Raw genomic sequence first — 20,789 nt, 5'->3', positions numbered from 1 at the left:
GAGCTTTATAAGGTGGTGTTAATAGCCACATCTGGTGCTATTAAAACAATCAAGGGGTACAGCTTCCAATATTTATAGTTGGCAGGGATTATAAGAGGCCCAGTGTCTAGGTGGCCCAGACTACGGCACTTAACCGGAACCAATATCACATTCACTTCTGCTATACAAATGTGCATTACCAGTGCCCTTAAGGGATTATTTTCTGACACATTTCTTTGTGTACAGAATTTAAGAGGGGCCTAATTCAGAGGTGAAATGATCTGTGAGGCCAATTGGTGCTGACTAATCTCCCCTCAGACGGAGGGTTGAAACAATGAGCGTCTCGTTGCAGTGGACAGGTGCTATCATTCACCAGCAAAGCTTAGAGGCGTACGGTTTAATTTACCAGCATTATGAGAGCTCAAAAGGAGTAGAGAACACCATGTCTCTCTCTTAGTTTGCACAATTGTTTTCTGCAAAAGCTCCCCCAAAGCCAAGAAGGAAAATAAAAACTTCCTACACACTCTACACTAATGCTACAGGGCCAATCAGTAAGCTGGCACATGAATGGCAGTAGGAAATAAAGAGAGGCCTGCACAACAGGATCACAGCACTATGACAGAGGGTCATTTCCTAGTGAGCAACTGCAAACTGTGACGAGGACAGATCCTGTCAGTCGATCCACGGTACTGGAATTTCCTCACAGAATATCAGGAAGCTAACAGAGGCCGCTACAGCTGCACAACTACTGAAACTGAACCCACAAGGCAACACAGTGAACATCCCTCAAGTTGAAATCTAGAGAAGGCAGAGCACATCAACACAGGGAATAAGGGAAGGGTATGAACTTTGGAGGTAGTGTGCGTCAAAGCTCGTCAAAACCAAGGTGGTTCATTTCTGCCAGTGATTGTTGGAGACAGGTAAAGCTGTAAACTTGATCCTCTTTCCTCAAGCTGCTGGGATATTTTCCATCAGACGTTCACAGCATCTTGATCACAAATGACCAGAGAGAAATGGAAGCCAACATGTAGCACATGTCTCCAGGGCGGGCATTTGGGTGCTGTACTGAGTTGACATCTTTGAAACTCTGTCCATAACAACAACACGGCCAGAAGCCTTAGGCCCAATTGTTTTGTAGTGTTGCATATGTTAGGCAGCAGGGGATTGGTGCCTATGTATATCTGGACTATAGAATATATTAATATAAACCAAATTAAATTTGAAAAGACCAAACATACTTTAGCACACAAACAAATATATTGTTATATACTGTTCAAAAGTTTGGGTTCACCCAAACAATTTTGTGTTTTTCCATGAAAAGTCACACTTATTCACCACCATACGTTGTGAAATGAATAATAAAGTCAAGACATTGCCAAGGTTAGAAATAATGATTTGTATTTGAAATAAGATTTTTTTTAACATCAAACGTTACGTTCGTCAAACAATCTTCCATTTGCAGCAATTACAGCATTGCAGACCTTTGGCATCCTAGCTGTTAATTTGTTGAGGTAATCTGGAGAAACTGCACACCACGCTTCCAGAAGCAGCTCCCACAAGTTGGATTGGTTGGATGGGCACTTCTTGCGTACCATACGGTCAAGCTGCTCCCGCAACAGCTCAATGGGGTTCAGATCTGGTGACTGCGCTGGCCACTCCATTACCAGGTGCCTGCTCTGCTCTAAATAGTTCTTGCACAACTTGGAGGTGTGTTTAGGGTCGTTGTCCTGTTGTAGGATGAAATTGGCTCCAATCAAGCGCTGTCCATTGGGTATGGCATGGCGTTGCAAAATGGAGTGATAGCCTTCCTTATTCAGAATCCCTTTTACCCCGTACAAATCTCCCACCTTACCAGCACCAAAGCAACCCCAGACCATCACATTACCTCCACCGTGCTTAACAGATGGCGTCAGGCATTCTTCCAGCATCTTTTCATTTGTTCTGCATCTCACAAGCGTTCTTCTTTGTGATCCAAACACCTCAAACTTGGATTCATCCGTCCACAACACTTTTTTCCAGTCTTCCTCTGTCCAATGTCTGTGTTCCTTTGCCCATCTTAATCTTTTTCTTTTATTGGCCAGTCTCAGATATGGCTTTTTCTTTGCCACTCTGCCCTGAAGCCCAGAATCCCGCAGCCGCCTCTTCACTGTAGATGTTGACACTGGTGTTTTGCGGGTACTATTTAATGAAGATGCCAGTTGGGGACCTGTTAGGCGTCTGTTTCTCAAACTAGAGAAACTTATTTTCTTGCTCAGTTGTGTAACGCGGCCTCCCGCTTCTTTTTCTACTCTGGTTAGAGCCTGTTTGTGCTGTCCTCTGAAGGGAGTAGTACACACCGTTGTAGGAAATCTTCAATTTCTTAGCAATTTCTTGCATGGAATAGCCTTCATTTCTAAGAACAAGAATAGACTGTCGAGTTTCAGATGAAAGTTATCTTTTTCTGGCCATTTTGAGCGTTTAATTGACCCCACAAATGTGATGTTCCAGAAACTCAATCTGCTCAAAGGAAGGTCAGTTTTGTAGCTTCTGTAACAAGCTAAACTGTTTTCAGATGTGTGAACATGATTGCACAAGGGTTTTCTAATCATCAATTAGCCTTCTGAGCCAATGAGCAAACACATTGTACCATTAGAACACTGGAGTGATAGTTTCTGGAAATGGGCCTATATACACCTATGTAGATATTGCACCAAAAACCAGACATTTGCAGCTAGAATAGTAATTTACCACATTAGCAATGTATAGAGTGTATTTATTTAAAGTTAAGACTAGTTTAAAGTTATCTTCATTGAAAAGTACAGTGCTTTTCCTTCAAAAATAAGGACATCTCAATGTGACCCCAAACTTTTGAACGGTAGTATATATATATATATATATATATATATATATATATATATATATATATATATATATATATATATATATATATATACACACACACACACACCATTTTGTTATTTTAATAAATATAGTCCCCTACTTCTCATGTGAAGAAGCTGTAAATATTAACCTTAACTGGTTCTAATACAATCCTTAAATGGAAAAATAATATTCATGACCAAGAAATATTTCTTTACATATTTTGACCTGACTTTTAAGTGTTTCATGGGCATCGTTTGCATTTATGAGAACATGTACAGTAGCCGAAGTATTTTCTGGAAGAAGAGTCTTTAATAAAAAGAGCCCCTGTAAATAAATCTTAACCGGCTGCCACATAAAAACCTCTTACTGCATTGCTGAGAGCGCAGGGCCCATACATCAGTATCAGCTGCAATACCAACAGCCTGCTTTTTTCAGGCAGGCCTCCAAAGGCTATCACTGTGCGTGTGTGTGTGTGTGTGTGTGTGTGCGCGCGCGCGCTTGTTTAAAACAAAGAAAATATTGATGTCCATAATGAGTATGTATGATGGCTAGTTTGAACCTACGCCCACCAGAGTGTTCGTCTGCTGCCGTCTGGGAGAGGATGGTGTGTGTATCTCAGCATGCATCACTTAAAGACCTGATGACCTGGGAGCACAGTCTCAATCAGGCTTGTTGATTTTGCAATGCATTCTTCCACAAGGGTTATTTTTAGCTGACAGGGAACAAATCTGCGTTCTTTGCCTGCAAATCTGTGATTTTTGGGCCTGTTCCCTCTCAATACATGAGTGGAAAAAAGGATGTGGGGCCAAACAGGCTGTTACAATTCTGCTTGTTTTAGCTCCTGGTCCTATAAAAAAAGACAAGGTTTGTATTTATGAGTGTGATTGTAAAGGCTGCATAGTAAGGAAATAATCTAACAGCTAGAAAGGCCAGTACAGTGTTAATATGTTGCATTACATACAGTCGTTCTGGGAACACTGGGAAAATAAATCCCACCCCAGACGGTATTCAGGAGCTTTTTGTCATTTTTGCAACAAAGCATTTTTACATGGCGTTTCCCCTTCCTTAGGGACCTTTACACAGTCATTGAGGTTACAGACTTTTTATAGATGCAGAATGTTTTTCACATGCTGCATATAGAAAAACAATTTAAAAAAAAAATCTGTATTATTGTGAGTAAAGAAACCACTAGTGTTTAATGTTAAACGTTTTGCTGAAATATTTTATTTTGGATTAATGTGCGAGGACAAGAACGCCAAAAAATCACTACAGCCCCATGCAGATAATGTGTTTCAATAAAACAATACTATCAAACATCAAATATAATGCAACAAGAGAAAAGAAAATAGTTTCAAATGATGCTGGTAAAGCATAAATAATTAATTAGTCATAATAGTTTGTTCAAACCTGCTAGCCATGTTCCACTCCAGGGCTGGATTCTGAGAGCTCCTCTCACTTTCTGCAGAAACCCCGCCTTTCGTTCCCTCCTTCTCTGGCTTGAGCTGCTCCCACAGAGCAGTTCCAATGTTGATAGACTGGAGATCAATCTGATACTGACGGTCCTCCACCTCTGAACCTGGGTCACGCAGAATGCCTAGGTTCAGTGCACGTCTGCAGGGAAAACACAAGGGAACACGCAAACACGCATTAATATTAATTAAAGTTGTGGAAATTCAGTATGTTAGCCTAGAAGAGGCTAACATACTGAATGTTATGTTGGCCGTGAGTGTTTGAATGTAAATCATAATCAGTATGCAGCAGTCTCGTTCAACAGGGAATACGGTTTGACAATTCACAGCTAAGGAGGGAGATGTTGACAGCTCAACTAGTCGAGCAATCCTTAAATCTTCTGCAATTTTAAGGTTTACATCAAGGCCTATTCATATGTTAGAATGGTTTAAAGTGCAGACCTAAATCCAACTAAAAACCTTTGGCAAGACTTGAAAATTAAAAATTCCCAACATTCACCATTCAATTCAAAAGAGCCATAATTTAGAGCAGTTCAGCTATTTTTAATCAGAATCAGGTTTAGTTGACAAGGAAATTGAATCTTATTCCAGTTTGCTTTCAGTAAAGACATTTTAAATACAATAAATAGAGAGATAAATGGAAATATTTTACTTGTGGGTGTATATATATATATATATATATATATATATATATATATATATATATATATATATACATATACATACATACATATATATATACATATACATACATACATATATATATACATATACATACACACACACACATACATACATATATATGTATGACATGCCATGGCAAAGGTAGGAACAAGTCGGCAGTCTAAGAAAATTGTGAGTTTTGTTTTATTGCAAAATGTGCTAGTTGAAGTTACGAAGAAATGCCTTAATGCTTGAAATAACCATTTCAGAGGTTTTAAAATAGTAAACTTATCAGGGAGGGGAAACCCACAGCACGTTTGTATACTGTCTTTGTGTGGCCACGCAGAGGCTTTTGTTATGCGTGTCGGCCAATAAACTACGCATTTGAGGAAAACAAAGGGCTACTTGTGTAGCTACATATCGCTGTTTTGAAAAAGAAACTGAATTTCTGTGGCTGGTGAAGATGGACCGAGTTGAATGCATCGCCTAAAAACTAAATGGCGGCTGTTACAGTGCTAACTGTGGGAGTGCATGTTTGTCAGGGCCGATGCCGGATTTACGTCAGATTAAGCGAAAGAAATAGCGTCTGTGGACTTTAGAGAGGATTCTTAGCTTCTAGCTGTCGGTAATGGAAGACGAGGATGATGAGGGAATTTTATTGAAAGCTTAAACTTTCTGTGTGGACTCGCAGCAGAGCAGTGAGAACGTCAGATATCACCAGCACATTTTCAGGAATTAGAGAAGAACATCAGCGGAGACGTCGAAGTCTGCTGAAATACTTTTCAGTTTCTTTTTGGATGAGTTTGAGAACTTTAAAAAAAAAACTATTATGATGCATCATATTCAACAAAATTGGAGTACGTGGTTGGATTGGCACAAATGAGCATGGTGTTGACCTGGGAACTCTGACTGTTGAGTCAGAGACTCAGAGATTCGTCCAGGGGGAAGAAACTGTCTCTGTGGCAGCTGGGTTTTGTAAATAGCGCTCTTTAACGCCAACCTAAAGATAAACGTCTAAACAGTTTGTGTGCAGGATGTGTGGAGTCTGCAGAGATGTTAGCTGCCATTTCCCTGACCCTGGAACTGTATAGTTCCTGGATGGAGGGAAGGTCAGCCCACATAATCCTCTCTGCAGGCCTGATTGTTGCAGTCTGGACTTGTCCAGTTTCGTGGATGAGCCAAACCCCACAGTGGCAAACAAACACAGGAGAGACTGAATGATGGTTGTGGAGAAGGTAACCAGCAGCTCCTTTGCAAAGAACTGGCAAAAGATTTCTGTCTATAGATGTGCAAAGCATACCCCAAAAATACTTTCAGCTATGATAGGTGGAGATCTATCATAGCTGAAAGTAGATCTGTTTGTTTGTTATTATATTATGATAAAAAAAAAACAAATAGGCACAAATGCAACATACTATGTTCTACTAAAAGGCACTACCTGCTGAAACCAAACTAAGTCTACTATCTGTTCCGTGTTTTTGAAGCACCAGCCTCTCAGGGGATGAATTATTACAAACTAAGCTTGCAAAAAATGTAAAGTTAAACTCAGAAAAATGACCTCCACATCCCTCAGGTGAAATCACTGGTCCATTCCAGACTCTTGCTTTATGCCATCTTGTCACTGGCAGCACACATTGCTTAGAGCCTGCTTGGCAGCCCAGCAGTCCTAAAAAAGCTGCTCTTGTTGCCATTTACTTCCTAAATCTGTCCACAAAAACACAGGGGTTTTACAGTACATGCAAACTGTTGCATAGCAGAGGAGATGTGGAGATACAGCCCCGTGTCTGTAGTGGAACGGCTGCAGTCGAGGGAGCGAGCACTGACCCATCCATGCCAAGAAAAAATGATGTCATCTATTTTGCCTTTGAGAGACAAGATTCAGACCAATTCATAAGGCAAAAGGAACAATCAAAATTCAACATCTGCATATGACATCAGGGCTTTCAGTTGATTATGAAATGTTTATTTGTGCTGGTGAATTCAAATGAGAGCTTAAATGGTATAAATGAAGGCTTAAAATGGCTACAGATGTAGCGGCAGCATGAGTAGTGTTATTTGTTTCGGCAACGTCAACGGCAATTTTCAGATAGCGTTTCCCTCTCCTCGGCACATTGAAAAGGCCTCTACCAGAGTATGATGTTATGACAATGAGCACCAGCAACAAAAACAATGGCAATGGGAGATTAGAGGTGCATAACTGGGTTTAGTTGGATTTGTTGACACACAAACAAGTGAAACAGATCCTTAATCAGCATTTGGAACCACATTTATCAACAAAGTATAATGTAAATCAAACTAAGAGCTGGGTAAAATTTGGGTGGGATGTGTCAGTCTAGATTCATTAGAGGTTTTGTAACAGTACCTCCATTGCCCTGCTCAACTCTACACTGTCTTTTTCACTTTAAACAAACCACAGTTACCTCATGTGCTTTCCAAATTATCTCTTAACCGTAGCTTATTTAGGGGACTCTCTTTCTCATAATCAGCATAACATGGGAATCTGCAGCCAAGTCTCTGCATTGCTGAGCAGCAGGGTCATCTCCAATGACATAAATAAATATGATAAACATTTGTCTTGGTCATACAGCCAGTGGAAAATGGTGTGATTTAATATCAAAAGACATATTTCAGCAAATCACAGGAAACTAAAGAGCTTCATTTCTGACAAATGAGGAGAGGAGGAATTTTGGAAGGTCCCCTTGGGGTGAAATAATAATTGAAGCCAGATTTTCTTGTTGTACATGTGGAGGGGGGAGGGGGAGGAGGGGGACACTGGCGGTTTGATATATTTGATTGGTCATGTGAAGACCACACTGCTTGGCCAAGAAGAATCAGAAGGGGTGAGGAAAACTTTCAGACTTTAAAACTTACAAACGTACATAGTGGAGCAGGTGGGACACACTGAACTGAACACTGACCTGGATTTCGTATGCATCAGAAATCTGCTGAGAAATACGACATGAAATGAACAGAAATTAAAATAATGTATCGTAAAATGTAGGAGACCAAGGGTGGAAAGGGTCACAAAGGCAGAGAAAGAAAGGGAATTCCTTTTGAAGCACAAATACTTAATGTGGCCCTTGTTCTAGAGCCAACCTTACTTTAATTGCAGAAACATTACTTTTATGGCAATATTCTGCTGTTTGTAAAACCGGATCAAAAGCTCCAAAGTAGGAATGCTCTGTCCCACTATGCCCATGGGTTTTCCAGGAAACATTTCTCCATCTTCTGACACAATTTAAATCAAGTCTAGGTCTGAAAGCAGCTCAAACATGATTGCTTGCATCCAATATTATGTCAAAATTAAGGGCCAAATTCTGGTACGGACATGCAGTGCTGTGCATTCACAAGGCTTTACACTGACCACTTCAGTGGTGCTTCATCAGTCCAAAAAAAACAAAGAAAAAAAAGGAGGAAAAAAACTTTAAATGGCTTTAAAAAGGCCTTAGAGAACTGTATCTATGGCCAATTAAATGCATGTTATGGTTCACTGTTTAACATTTTCTTGGTGCCTTGAAGAACTTAGAAAGGCATCAGTCATGATGTGTGTTTTTAAGTAGATGTGTGGTTGCTTACAAAACTCAACATATACCAGATTTAGTGCTTAGTTGGCAAGAGAGTCCCAGAAGGAAGGTAACAGACATACGTGTAGCACTCAAGTTAATCAAAATATTAGTTTAGGCAAATCCATACATGGATAAAGTACAAAACATAACATGGCTGCATGCCATGGTGGTATATATTTTTCTTCTCAAAATGCATTCAACTGACATCCACAACTTGGATGATAGGAAGTAACAGTTGTAAGAACACAAATCTAACTATATCAGCAAAGATACATAAAGAGTTGTTTTAAATGGTGCCAAATGGGTAAAAAAAAGAGCTTTGTTGAAAAGGACAGAAAGTGGAAAATGGGAGAGCTTGATTACTACTCTGAGCATCTGAAGCCTAACTGTGTTTAAGGTTGTAAAACAAACCGCAGTGAGATCTGGTTAAGGCTTCGGGTCCAATGCTAGACATGTGGGAGCAGTGGGCTGTGTTGAAGGCCCCTGCACAGGATTCTGTGGGGACGGCTGCATCATGGCCCGCAGCTTCAAATGGACTCCCAACTTTCCCGCTCAACCTCCATCCACATTCTATCCAATCCACATGCCTCGACCCCAACCCCGTAGGGCAGGAAGCACCAAGGTAATGCCGAGTGGTGTTGGCTTCTGGATCTCGTCACTCTGAAATGTGCAACCTTAACCCACAACCCCAGATCTGTTCTTCACTCCATTTCCCCAAAAATCACACACATACACACACATATATACATATATGAAAGAGAGAGGATTTGGGAGTTATTTTCTCTGGCTCCAAATGTTTCTGGCTCAACACCTTCAGCACCCAGTGATTCTTTCAGGCATTTCTGTTGCGGCAAACTCAAAGCTCCACACTGGTTTCTCAATCAGCGTGCCATGTCTCCCAGTGGCTTAAAGTGGAGTTCCCTGGGGATTTGTATGTGCTGAAGGGGAATTCAAGAGCGTTATGATTCACAAACCTTGCAATGAATTGGTAAATTGAGCATCATTTACCTACAGTGGTTTACTCTGGACTGCCAGAAACGCTGCAACCTCAGAGTTGGGGATTTATTCTGAGTTGTGGATTTATAGCTCCAGTCAATTTCAATTGCCGTTAATTTGCATCTAACAATTGTAGTAATTAAGGGTCTGAATTGCAACACTGAGCAGCTCTTGGAGTGACACAGTAAAATACTGTGGAGGCATATGGGGAGTCAGCATAATATAATAAACTGTTATAGCAGTGCTACTGACATTATTTTTGATCACAAGGATCATTATGGCTCCACAGAGAAAAAAGCTTCATAGTTCATGCTTGGAAGGTACTTTGGGGTGTGCTCTGAGAACATCATGGTTGACTTTTTGTCAAAATCAAATAGAAACAATGCGAATAAACAGAAACTGATGCTTTTGATGTGCTGACAAGTTCCCATGGCAAAAACTCAAACACCCATTTATTTTTATTCTAGCAGCATTACTCATCTCCACTGCTGTTCCTAACAGAAGCCTGTTATCCATTAGGCTGATTGCACTTTAAAGACAGTCCTGCCTGGCTAATTATATCATATTTACCCAACATCTTCAGAGTAAACTATTATTCCTCTACACAAAGTAAGCAACGCGAGGATTAGCCTCTCCCACCCTCAAGACAGCAGTATGTGATAGTGATGAGTTTAAAGAAAATGACTACAGAAGACAGGCCGCTGTTTACGATGGCCTGGTGTGAAGCAAAACTCTGTGTGTGCACTTTAATTTCAACATATCTTAATTACAGGAGTCATTTATCTCCTGAGTTTACATGTCAGTGAAGTTCTACTTCTCTAAACATGGCCTAAGACAGAAAGAAACAAACTGGGTAACATGTGCACCCCTTGATGGCCTGATAAAAATGTGAGAGCTGGACTCATCAGGAAGTCATTTAAAATGGTATCAGATCGTAATATTGAAAAAAAATCATCTGTTATGACTCTATCAGGCATCAGCAAATACTTTTCCTGTCATATCCATGCTCTGTTGGACAGATATAAAGCAATTGATTACATTTCATCATTGTTTGTACAGCTAAATTCAATACTTTGCAACAATTTCACGATGGACCCATTTATTAACACATTCTACCACAAAGTACTTTTGAAGCTGTATATATGTCACATTCCTGGATGCATATCAATCAGAATGGTGATGCACCTTCAAACTTTCCTTTCAGCCTGAGGGGATCTGAGGTTTGTCTGAGCCAACAGCACTGCAAGGCTCATTTATTGAACTACACAGATGCTGTCTTCATCCCCACTGCTTCTGTTCTACCTTCCTTTACATACACACACACACACACACACACACACACACACACACACACACACACACACACACACACACACACACACACACACACACACCTTGTCTGGTCTGCTAAGCTTCAAGCGTGCTCCTCTCTGCTTTAGCCTGCATGTAGCTCTAAGCACGGAACATTCCTGGGTAACAGAGACTGTAATTCACCAGCTTTTTAAGGGCACTGACTCACTGGATTCCTTCATACAGTAGGTACATCTGCAATGGATCTACTGAACAAAGGCACCTTGGATACTCATTTGAGAACAACTTCAGTTCTGGCTGCTGCTGAAAATCACTGACAGGTCTGTGTGTGCACCGCTGTCTCAGATCTCCAACACTGTAAGTATTTGAAGTTGATGATGAGTCATCTAGGTCTATATGAGGGTGGACAGAACTACTATTTCCCCTTAGAACCCCTAAATAAAAGGTACAGTACAGCAAATTAAAGTTGCTTCCTTCCTGCTTTAGAAATCAGCATTATGCTTCTTTCATAAAACCTGCCAGAAGGGGTATTAGCAGCGGTTTATTGATAAAGTGCTCTGATCTGTTTCCTTTTTAACTTTGTACAGCATTTGGTTGAAAGCGGGGTTTTAATGTGCTCTACAAATAAAGTTGGATTAGATTGGAACCACCAATCACATGCACATAATAGGTTACTCATGACTGGCTGCTGTAGAAAACATGGAAGAGGTAGTACTGGATCTGTTTGCACTCATATCTAAATTAAAATAATAATAGTGCCTGGACCAACTGGGCATACAATTCAAAACCAGCCGAAGGTGCTGTAATTCACGGACAATTATCCGAAATGCTGGTAGGTTTTCCGAAAGACAAAATCTTTTTTAACAGGCAGAAGTGCAATGGGTATGGTTTCATGGTTATTGTGGCTTAACTTTTCAAATCTAGAACTTCCTCTGAGCAACACAGCCTAAAAAGCTTCTTTGACATAACTTACAAGAGTTTCTTTTCCTACAGCCTGTGTTTGTACACTCACATATCTCCTACAGCATGTGTGATAACCTAGCAGAAACGTGTGTTATTTCTGCTCTCCACATTGCTGTGCTGTGAAATTAACAGAGTGGGGATGCACAGACCTCTCTGCATTTTGAAATTTGGGTCAAACACAAAGGACATTAAGAAATAAAACATCAGAAAAAGAGCAACAAAACAGAACAGCACCCGTCTAACTTCTTAAACTGAGATGGCTACAGGCTTCATAGAGTTCCTTGTGATTTACTCCTGCTTATAAATTGTTCAATCCATGCTCCTGCAAGGAGAGTGTTTTATAGAGCTGTAAAATTAGGCTCATTTTATGGATCCCACAGCTTGAGCTACTTGTGTGCTTTTTTTCTTCTCCATTTCTTCCACTTGATATTGATTAAGTTTAATATCACCAAGCTGCTTTACATTAGCATAAACAAAGACATCATGCAAGCAATTTCAATATGCTCATCTTTATCTCTGAAAGGAAAGTTATTTGGAAGAGGCCATTCAAGTTGATTACATTATGTTTACAGCAATTATTGAATTCTGACAAATGTTTAAAGCAGCAAGATTACATATCAAAGCCCAATCCTTTTTTGGATAAAGAACAAAACTATTCCTAAACAAAGTCAGGGAACCGATGGCCATATTTGATTAGGTTAACGCATGCTCCAGGTTAAGCAGACAGATTGAACAAACATGTAATTAGATAGCTACAGTAACAAGCAACAGTAGGACCTTCTTGTTCCTTTTTTCTTCACTTTAAACAACATTTTGTTCAAAGGAAAGTACCATTCCAGCAAACAAAAGGCAGAATGAAACCAAATACGACAGCTTGCTGCTGGAAGCTCCCACATAATGGGAATTAAAAACGTCTGTCACAAGCTCCGCAGAAAGAGAGGTTGGCTTTTATGAGCAGCTCAAAAGCCCCTGGTCCGGCTCCGCCCTGCACGACTACACTCGCTTTCTCATGAGATAGTGTCCTAATACTTTGATGTCAGCGAGGAAAAACAGCATCAAATAATTACAATCCTCTGGGGCACACATGTTCCCTACACCAGCTAATTCTTCCTCCTCTGTGTAGGACTACAGAATCAGTGTTTATCATTTTGAAGCGGATCTTTAATTCATCCAGACCTCGAAGGGTATTTACACAAGGTGACATTTTTGCATGAGAATTGTTCCCTTTCTTCCCCTGACTGAAGAACTGACATTGCAGTCAACCCTTTTGCAATCCAGTTCTGGTAGTGAAGCTGTTAATTTAGAAAAGGTAGAAAGAATAGAGAAAAACTAAAAATTGTACAAAAAGAAGAAAAAAATCAGCAGGGAAGATAAGATAATGTAGTAAGGCTGAATTAGAGGAGGAAGGTTTCCACAGTAAGGTAAGATCATCCAAACTTAATCTGAAAGCTGTAGGAATCACCAGTTCTAAAGCCTTTAATCACCATTCGAAGCCAATAATGACAAAGCTTATGTTGGCCATATAGCTAGCAAAGCCATAACATTTATGTAGGGTTTTTATGTATAATGCACATGGCCTATTTATTCACACTCCTTTCAAAAGAAGTCTGGGTTTGACTCAGTCCAGCTGAATGGTCTGATCTAGAGATAACAAGAAACAACAGCATTAACACAGCCATAGAAATAATACAAAGTCCATCTGCCTGAAAAGGGCAGCAGATGTTTGTAGCATGCAGTACATTACTCTGCCTGTCACCACAGTTTCACTTTGAGTGTGAAGTAATGAAATAGACATACTTCAATGCAATGTTATGTTTTAAGTCTGCTTTTAAGCCTGGAACTATCCTTTTTTATGAACCTTACGGTGAAGACTGTATGATAGCCAACAGGTGAAAATGTGCCACAAATGGCCAAACACACTGCACACACAGGAATGATGCAAACTCTGAGCGAGGAACGTCCACACACGTTGGTGTTGTGTGAGCGTGTCAGAATGATTGGCATGTGGGACAACCAAGAGATAAGGTGATACCACCGGAACTCGAAGTCGAAAAAGATCATCCACTACATCTTTAACTTTAGAGTGAAAACTTTCCATTTTCATAAACACAAAAGCAACAGAAAAATTATGCAATTACCAAGAATAGACAGAAGCAGACTGAAAAATGGCGGTCCAAAGTACCAAAAAACAAATAATAATAATAAAAAAGAGCAAGTCAAAAAAGCTGCAAACTCGCTTTACAAAAGCAGGTGTACCAACCCACTAGTGGGTGTTGACCACCAAGTCAGGCAGGACCAGGCCTTCAGTAAAGACAAGCATGTTAATATTACCCACATAAATATCTTGATGTTCTTCTGTTTTTGTGTGCAGCATGTCTGCTGCACATTTGTACCTGTTGGCCATTGTAAAGCTAGGCCATATGAGACAAAGGGTAGAAACACTGGATTCTATGATCAAAATTAATACATGAAAAATTTACATTTCTCAAAATCACTCATCTGTGGTCCTAAATTTGATCTATATCTGATGTCTTTCAAACTGATGACAGTCGTGTCACATTAAAGTGTGAAAGACTCCCATAAAGCTTACAGTGTGAGAGTGGCTGACGTTATCCTGAGCTACCTGAGAATATACACTTCCTGTTCAGCTGTCTATCACTCCTAGGTGAACTCTCTGCTGCCGGTAATTCTTTACTATTTCTTTAAAATACAATAAATGTTGTCTTCTTTAACTCCCAGTGAGTTTTGGAAGATGGGTGTTCATCATAAACCAGGTTCTGCTTGAGGTTTCTACCTGTTAGAGGGAGTTGTTGACTGGATGCTATTACTGTGGGATGTTGCTGCATGCTTGTTCAGGAGGAGGGATTGCTACAAAGTCATTGATTTGACCCACTGACTGTGGCAATGGACAGGTTTTCAAATGAGAAAAGTGCCAGTAAAAATTGGAAACTGAAACAGCCTTTCTCTTTGCATCCCAGTTTGGTGCAGCAGAGAACAAAATGCCACACCTGGGTTAATGTGCTGGTACGTATGGTTCTAAGACTTTGATAAACTCCTGCCTGACTTCCATTTATGGGGATGTGAAATTGATGATGCTAAACAGAACATTTCCTGCAAAAGTATTTAGAGCCAGGGCTTCTTGGATATAAGATACAAAAAGAACCACTGAGTAAATTGTGTTGTGTGTTTGAGATGGTTAGTATAACATGCTCACAGAGCACAAAAAATATTTTTTCCCCAACATGTTCATCAAATATGACTAACAATCTAATTTAAACAGTCTTTAAGCAAAAAAGGTTTGACCATTCTCTTCAAAAGTTCTTTACTCAAAACAAAAAGGTATAACAGTAAGACCAACTTTCTAAAGTCTTTCCTTTAAACATTATAAATGTGTTAAAAAGAAGATAAAGAGGAAGCTGTAATTTGGCTTAACATAACAAGGAGAGAACTTCAAATCTTTTTTGTGTTTGCATATGAAGAAGTTTTTATCAAACATTGCTAATGGGATGCTTTTACGTTTAAACATTAGGTGTGAGGTAGCCTTTTGTATCTTCTGGCTCCTGTAAGCCTGGGTCCTAGCAAACCATAACTCTAAACAGACAGTGTTGTGAAATAACAGCACTCAATTATCATAATGCCAAAGATTGTGACCGCTACAATGACATCTAAAGAGCTGCAGTCTCAGGAAACCAGCTATAGAAAAAAACTGAATTCTGCATAGATCACACAGAGGGGGATTCAAAATCAAAACCATAAAAAAACAGATCTTCAAGCATGAGTTTGCATGGCAAGCTGGTAACTGGGCTGGAAAATGTTTTTATTAGATGCCAAAAAGATCAGAAAGACATGACGCTAACACGACAAGCGCCTGTACTGCCACGGAACAGAGACCATACCCCCCGGTGAACACTAAAAAGCAAATAGGACAGAAAAGCATGTTGCGCATTAAGAAGCTGCAGGGAGACGCTGAGAAACCGAGTGAGGAAAGATACAGAAAAGGGGGAACAAGCAGAGCTTCTGTTCACCAGAGGATCTGAACAGAATCCAGTCCAGGTGCAAAGAATTAGAGGAGATGGCACATCAAACAGAGATGTGTGCTCTGTCTTTCCTGTATCCCTGGTGGCAGGAAATGCTCTACAGCACAGTGTAAGATGACCAGAGAAAGACAGACAAGAGGTAGCAGCAAGAAGCCCACAAGAGTAGGGAAGAAAGCAACTGAAGTGAGCAGATGCAGAACATGTTCAAAACATCCTGCAAAGATGTGGGGAGATGAATGGAAAGGGAAGCACTCAGAAAGAAAGATGAGCTGAGTGAGAGTTGATGGCAGAAGAAAAGAGGAAAGTCAAGAAACGGCAAGAAGTTCATAACAGGGTGCCAATGTGAGGGTGTCATGCCAAAAGAAGCCAAGCTTTTTCAAAGAAAGACTGGGTTACAAGTCATCAGCAGGTAATAAAGAAGAAAAAGCTCCATTTAAAAGCTAAATAAATGAATAAAATTGTCAAATGTTGTGATTTTTTTAACCCCAATATTTGTTCTTGTCAGGCTTGTCTAGTCACAAACAAGTGAGGCAGGTTTGTGTGCGGCTGATCTCAGAACTCTATTTGTTTCTATATGTAACATTATGTGTAAATCTTTCATCCCCTTGTGCTCACTGCTGAACATATGCCTATCATCTGGACCTCTCACTAAACCTTCACACAGCCATCTGCTCACTGGAAAAAAGCAAGAATCAAATGTGGCTTTTAAATGCTAACAATACAGTCTGCCACTAGGCTGCATATAATGGACGAGGGGGGAGAATAAACTTTGAAGCTTTTCACATGGCTTTGGAGGCGTTAGAAGTGGATGTAAAGATATTAAGGCGGGGCACATACCCTGGCATTACATCATTACTGAGGAACTGATGTAGGCTTTGCCGTCATTTATTCATTTTATATGGGAATAAGCATATGGAAGAAAGCATATCTGGTGGAGGTAAAATATTTTGTTTCAGCTCCATGTGCACAACTGGAGCTGTGAAATGATAAATGGACAGGCGTAGTGTGCAGCCTGAAGTGCTGCTTTGTGTATGTGTTTGTGTGCGTGGGATAAGTTATGGAGAGAAGAAAGGAGACCACCACAGTTGAGTTGTCTACACTGCGGCTTCGCGTTTCCGTCAAACCTGCAGCTGAAGTGATTTGACTGAGATTCTCTCATACACACGGAGCACCCTGTTGTAAACTTTCCTAATCTTGATCCCATCAATAAAAAAAGTCCTCTGGGGACTTCAATAGAATGGCAAAGGAGAACATTGTGTTAAAAAGATGAATCCAACACATCAGGACTCCTATTAAAAAAGTTTATTTTTCTGGCTAAAGTATATGGTTTAATTTTTTTTAAAAAGAAGCAGAAAAGAAATTCAACTTTTGTTCCAGACTATGGTTCTTCTATGCTTCATCGGGCCCCCAAGGTCTGTAATGTGCCTGTAGTTACACAGGCAACTGGCAATTATGCCACTGGTTTCTCACCCGCTTTCCAGAACCACATAAGAGCTTGTGGTTTTACACATGGACATTAGAAAATGTTGCCACATTTCGCTGTTTTTCAATTAACCACCTTTCTTCTCCCTCATCTGTATCTAAGCATTTTATTCTTTGGTCTTCTTACTGATCTTCTTACTGAGATCCCACAATCCATACAGATGAAAATAAATATGGACAAATGTTTTCCTACCGGTTTTTGTCTCTTTCTCAACACAATCCCTCAAATGTTAATTTTTTTTTTTTTTTTTTTTTGTATTGCCATGTATGAAGTTCCACCCATCTTCTGGTGAACTCTGACCACCTTCCCTCTCCCTGTGGAAGTAAAGCCATGTTTCAGATTGTGTGTTTAGGATGTGCAATGTAAGTTTTCTGCAACACATCTTACACAAAGGCCAAAAAGGTTCACATTTAGTCTTATCTCCAGGACTTCTGAAAGCAGTTAATTGCACAGTATTTCATTTTGGTGTTTTGGAGTAAACAAGGCTGAATCTAAATACTGTACACGCTTTTCAGATATTTAGTTGTAAAAAGAAAAACTTAGCTTACCACGGATCCTTTTCCTTTTGTTTGACATATGAGCATGTCTTTATCAAGTAAAAATGTATTTAAAGAGCACATTTCACAAAACCACTTCAAGATAAAAGTGCTCAAAAAATTTAAAAATTAAAGCTACCAATGAAAATAATTAGAGAAACAAATGAAGAAAATGGAGATTATTTAAAAAGGTGCACATCTAAGATTACATAAAATTAAAAATAATTTGATTCAAATGAATAACAAAGGAAACAAAATGTTCCAAAAACTTTCTACAAATACAGCCAAACTAAAAGCTTGAGAAAACAGGAACGTTTGGAGCTTGCTTTAAAATCAAGACACTGTAGCTACTGCTCAGAGGTTTTATGGGAGACTATTCCACTAAACAGGCTATACGAAGCCAAAGGAATGTCATAATAATCATAACTAATCTGCAAGTCATTTACTGCTCTCACCAGAGCTCTTTCTGTGCTGAGGTTGGGTCTAATCAAACTGATAAGCAACCAAATTAAACATTTTAGAATAAATACATATGTATTTGATGACGGGCAACCTCTTCAAATATTTTGCACGTAAATAGCAAACTGAAAAGTAATCTGTAATTTATTTTTCAAACAATGATGTTAGAATAAAATACATGATTGCAAAATACCCTTATTTTAATTGACATTGTCCAGCATGCAAAAAAAGGACATGTTTAAAAAATGTGGTGGTTATGACGTCTCCGCTCTCTTTAAAAATCTGTGCAGATGCAAAATTTCTAGGTGTTCCCAACTATATTTGGATATAATTGTAGAGACTGATGTTGGTTTAGAAATGACAACTCTCAATATTATTTCAAATTTTAGAAATCTTGGATGCAGTGAGACACAAATTCATTTTATTTCACAACTGAGTGAAGCACAGGCGGTATTGATTTCACAGGATCAACCAGTTTACCAATAATGTCGAACAAAATCTTACTGCTATTGGTGATGATCTGAGAAAAATGTTGTTTCATTAACATTTTTGTTTCTTTGCCATACTGAATTAGTAAACTTTGGTAAATTGACTAATCCAACGATAGTTTGGTCCTGTGCTACTTGTACTAATGTTGGCAATAATCCCATTTAAATTCCATTCAACAGTTTAAGTTGTATGTATACTTTTGCAAGGCACTGTATACGTTTTCCCCACGGCCCGGCAGACCTCCACTGCTGCTGTGTAAAAGGTCTGATTATCTCTGCTTCAAACCATCCATGCAGGATGCCAGAACATCAACATGTCATGAGCTGGAAGGAAACGAACTACAGATACACAATGCACAAAAACGCATTTGGATACACACACACACTCAGAAATTTTGCCACGCACACTTTAAAATGGTAAAACTGGTAGAAAGCTCCCATCTGGAAACAAACCTTCAAAGGTTGGGTATATTCTTAGACTCCTGATATCCTGTGCTAGGATGAGCTATTTCCAATTATACAAAAGCACAACCAACAAAGTTCAAGCCTTGGGCCATGTGGTCAACCCATAGATTGAGCTCTTTTATGTGTGAAGGACATGTGAGGCGTGATCCCTCTCGCCTCTGTCACCATGCAGCCCGACCTGACGGACAGCAGCATGCCAAAACACAAAAGCAGTTTCCGGGAAGCTCCAAATAGCAGTCTGCTTGTGTGGCCTGGAGAATTCAACGTCTCTTTCAACAGCAACACATGGACAAATTATGAGGAAGAGAGGAGCACGGGAAACTGCCACTATTTTACAGTTTTTTAGTTTTGAAAGGAGTATAATCAATGGATTATATAGGCTTAATAAGTTCATTTGAACTATTAAGTATACAGCACTGCACTAGAATAGAAAGGGTATGTTTTAGGTGAGAGTGAAAACGTTCACACTGGCTACTTTTTATTTTCTAGAAGTTTCAGAGAAAGTGAAACACAAATACAATTTTGGCTAAGGGTAAACTATTTTTTTTTTTGTTTCTCCTTCATAACAGTCAGCTAGGGCTTCCAACTCCTTTTTGGATTTCTAACTTAAATCAAAGAGGTTGGAGCTATATTCTTGAGTATTTTGCCAAAACTGCTTTGCTTTATTTTCTCCCAGCAATATTTTCAGCTTTACCCCCCCCCCACCCCACCCCAAAAAAAAATTCTGTATAATACTTACATATTCAAAATAAATAAGATTGAAATCATAATGGATTTTCCAACCTTTCTCTAGGGTTATTCCTAATACTCCTTTCCTTCACTCCCTCCTTTTTCTACATAGTAAACCTGAGTGTTACACATAAAATAGCCATAAAAATGCATAGCAGAACGAAGGCTGAGGCTCTCTTCATCCCAATTCCCCTAAACCTCTAACTGCTGGCCACAGAATACAAGTGTTGTGGTGCAATCTTCTCACAAAGCAGTGGCCCTGAGAATAACATCACACAGGCCACAGAAATTTATGGAATGAACCGCAGGGAGTACACAGAAGTCAGTAGACACCACAACAGAGCACACACGATGCTGTATACAGGCTCATGTTCATTACAAGAAACAGCCAGATGAAATGTAGAGCTGTGGTCAAACGCTCACCGATGATGGATAAATGGAATTAGAGGGACGGAAAGAGCGATAAGGACACAAAACAATCATTTAAACATGAGGTACTTAATGACTTCATTGATCTTTTAAAGGGGCCTCCCTCTGTGATTAAGACAATGGTGATGCTCCAATATGGTTTCAGTCACACATAGCCATGACACTAGCCTGAAATACAACATTGTATCAAGAACATTGTTTAAGCGAATGCCTAATGCCTTAATCTACAGATCCAGTTAATGGGAGTGGCAAAACATTACTTTTGCTTTGTTTAAATGTTAAAGCTTGTTAAAAAGGTTGGTGCGTCAAAACACATGTATATATTTTATATAGTTTTTCATCTAATTTCACCTT

General features: G+C 39.5%; 1 protein-coding gene across 1 annotated transcript in view; it reads right to left on the bottom strand.

Annotated features, from left to right (window-relative positions):
• Window positions 1-20,789, bottom strand: part of LOC105933119 (vacuolar protein sorting-associated protein 13B) — a gene marked incomplete at both ends in the record, with an annotated part of 162,027 nt that overhangs the window by 70,779 nt on the left and 70,459 nt on the right. Inside the window, 1 exon segment of the mRNA XM_012872506.3 lies at window positions 4,249-4,452. Coding sequence (XP_012727960.2) covers window positions 4,249-4,452 — 204 coding nt within the window.

This window comes from Fundulus heteroclitus, chromosome 3, assembly GCF_011125445.2.
Source record: "Fundulus heteroclitus isolate FHET01 chromosome 3, MU-UCD_Fhet_4.1, whole genome shotgun sequence".
NCBI classification, from domain to species: domain Eukaryota; kingdom Metazoa; phylum Chordata; class Actinopteri; order Cyprinodontiformes; family Fundulidae; genus Fundulus; species Fundulus heteroclitus.
Note: the sequence above shows the minus strand (reverse complement) of the source record. Positions and strands in the feature narration are given on the sequence as shown.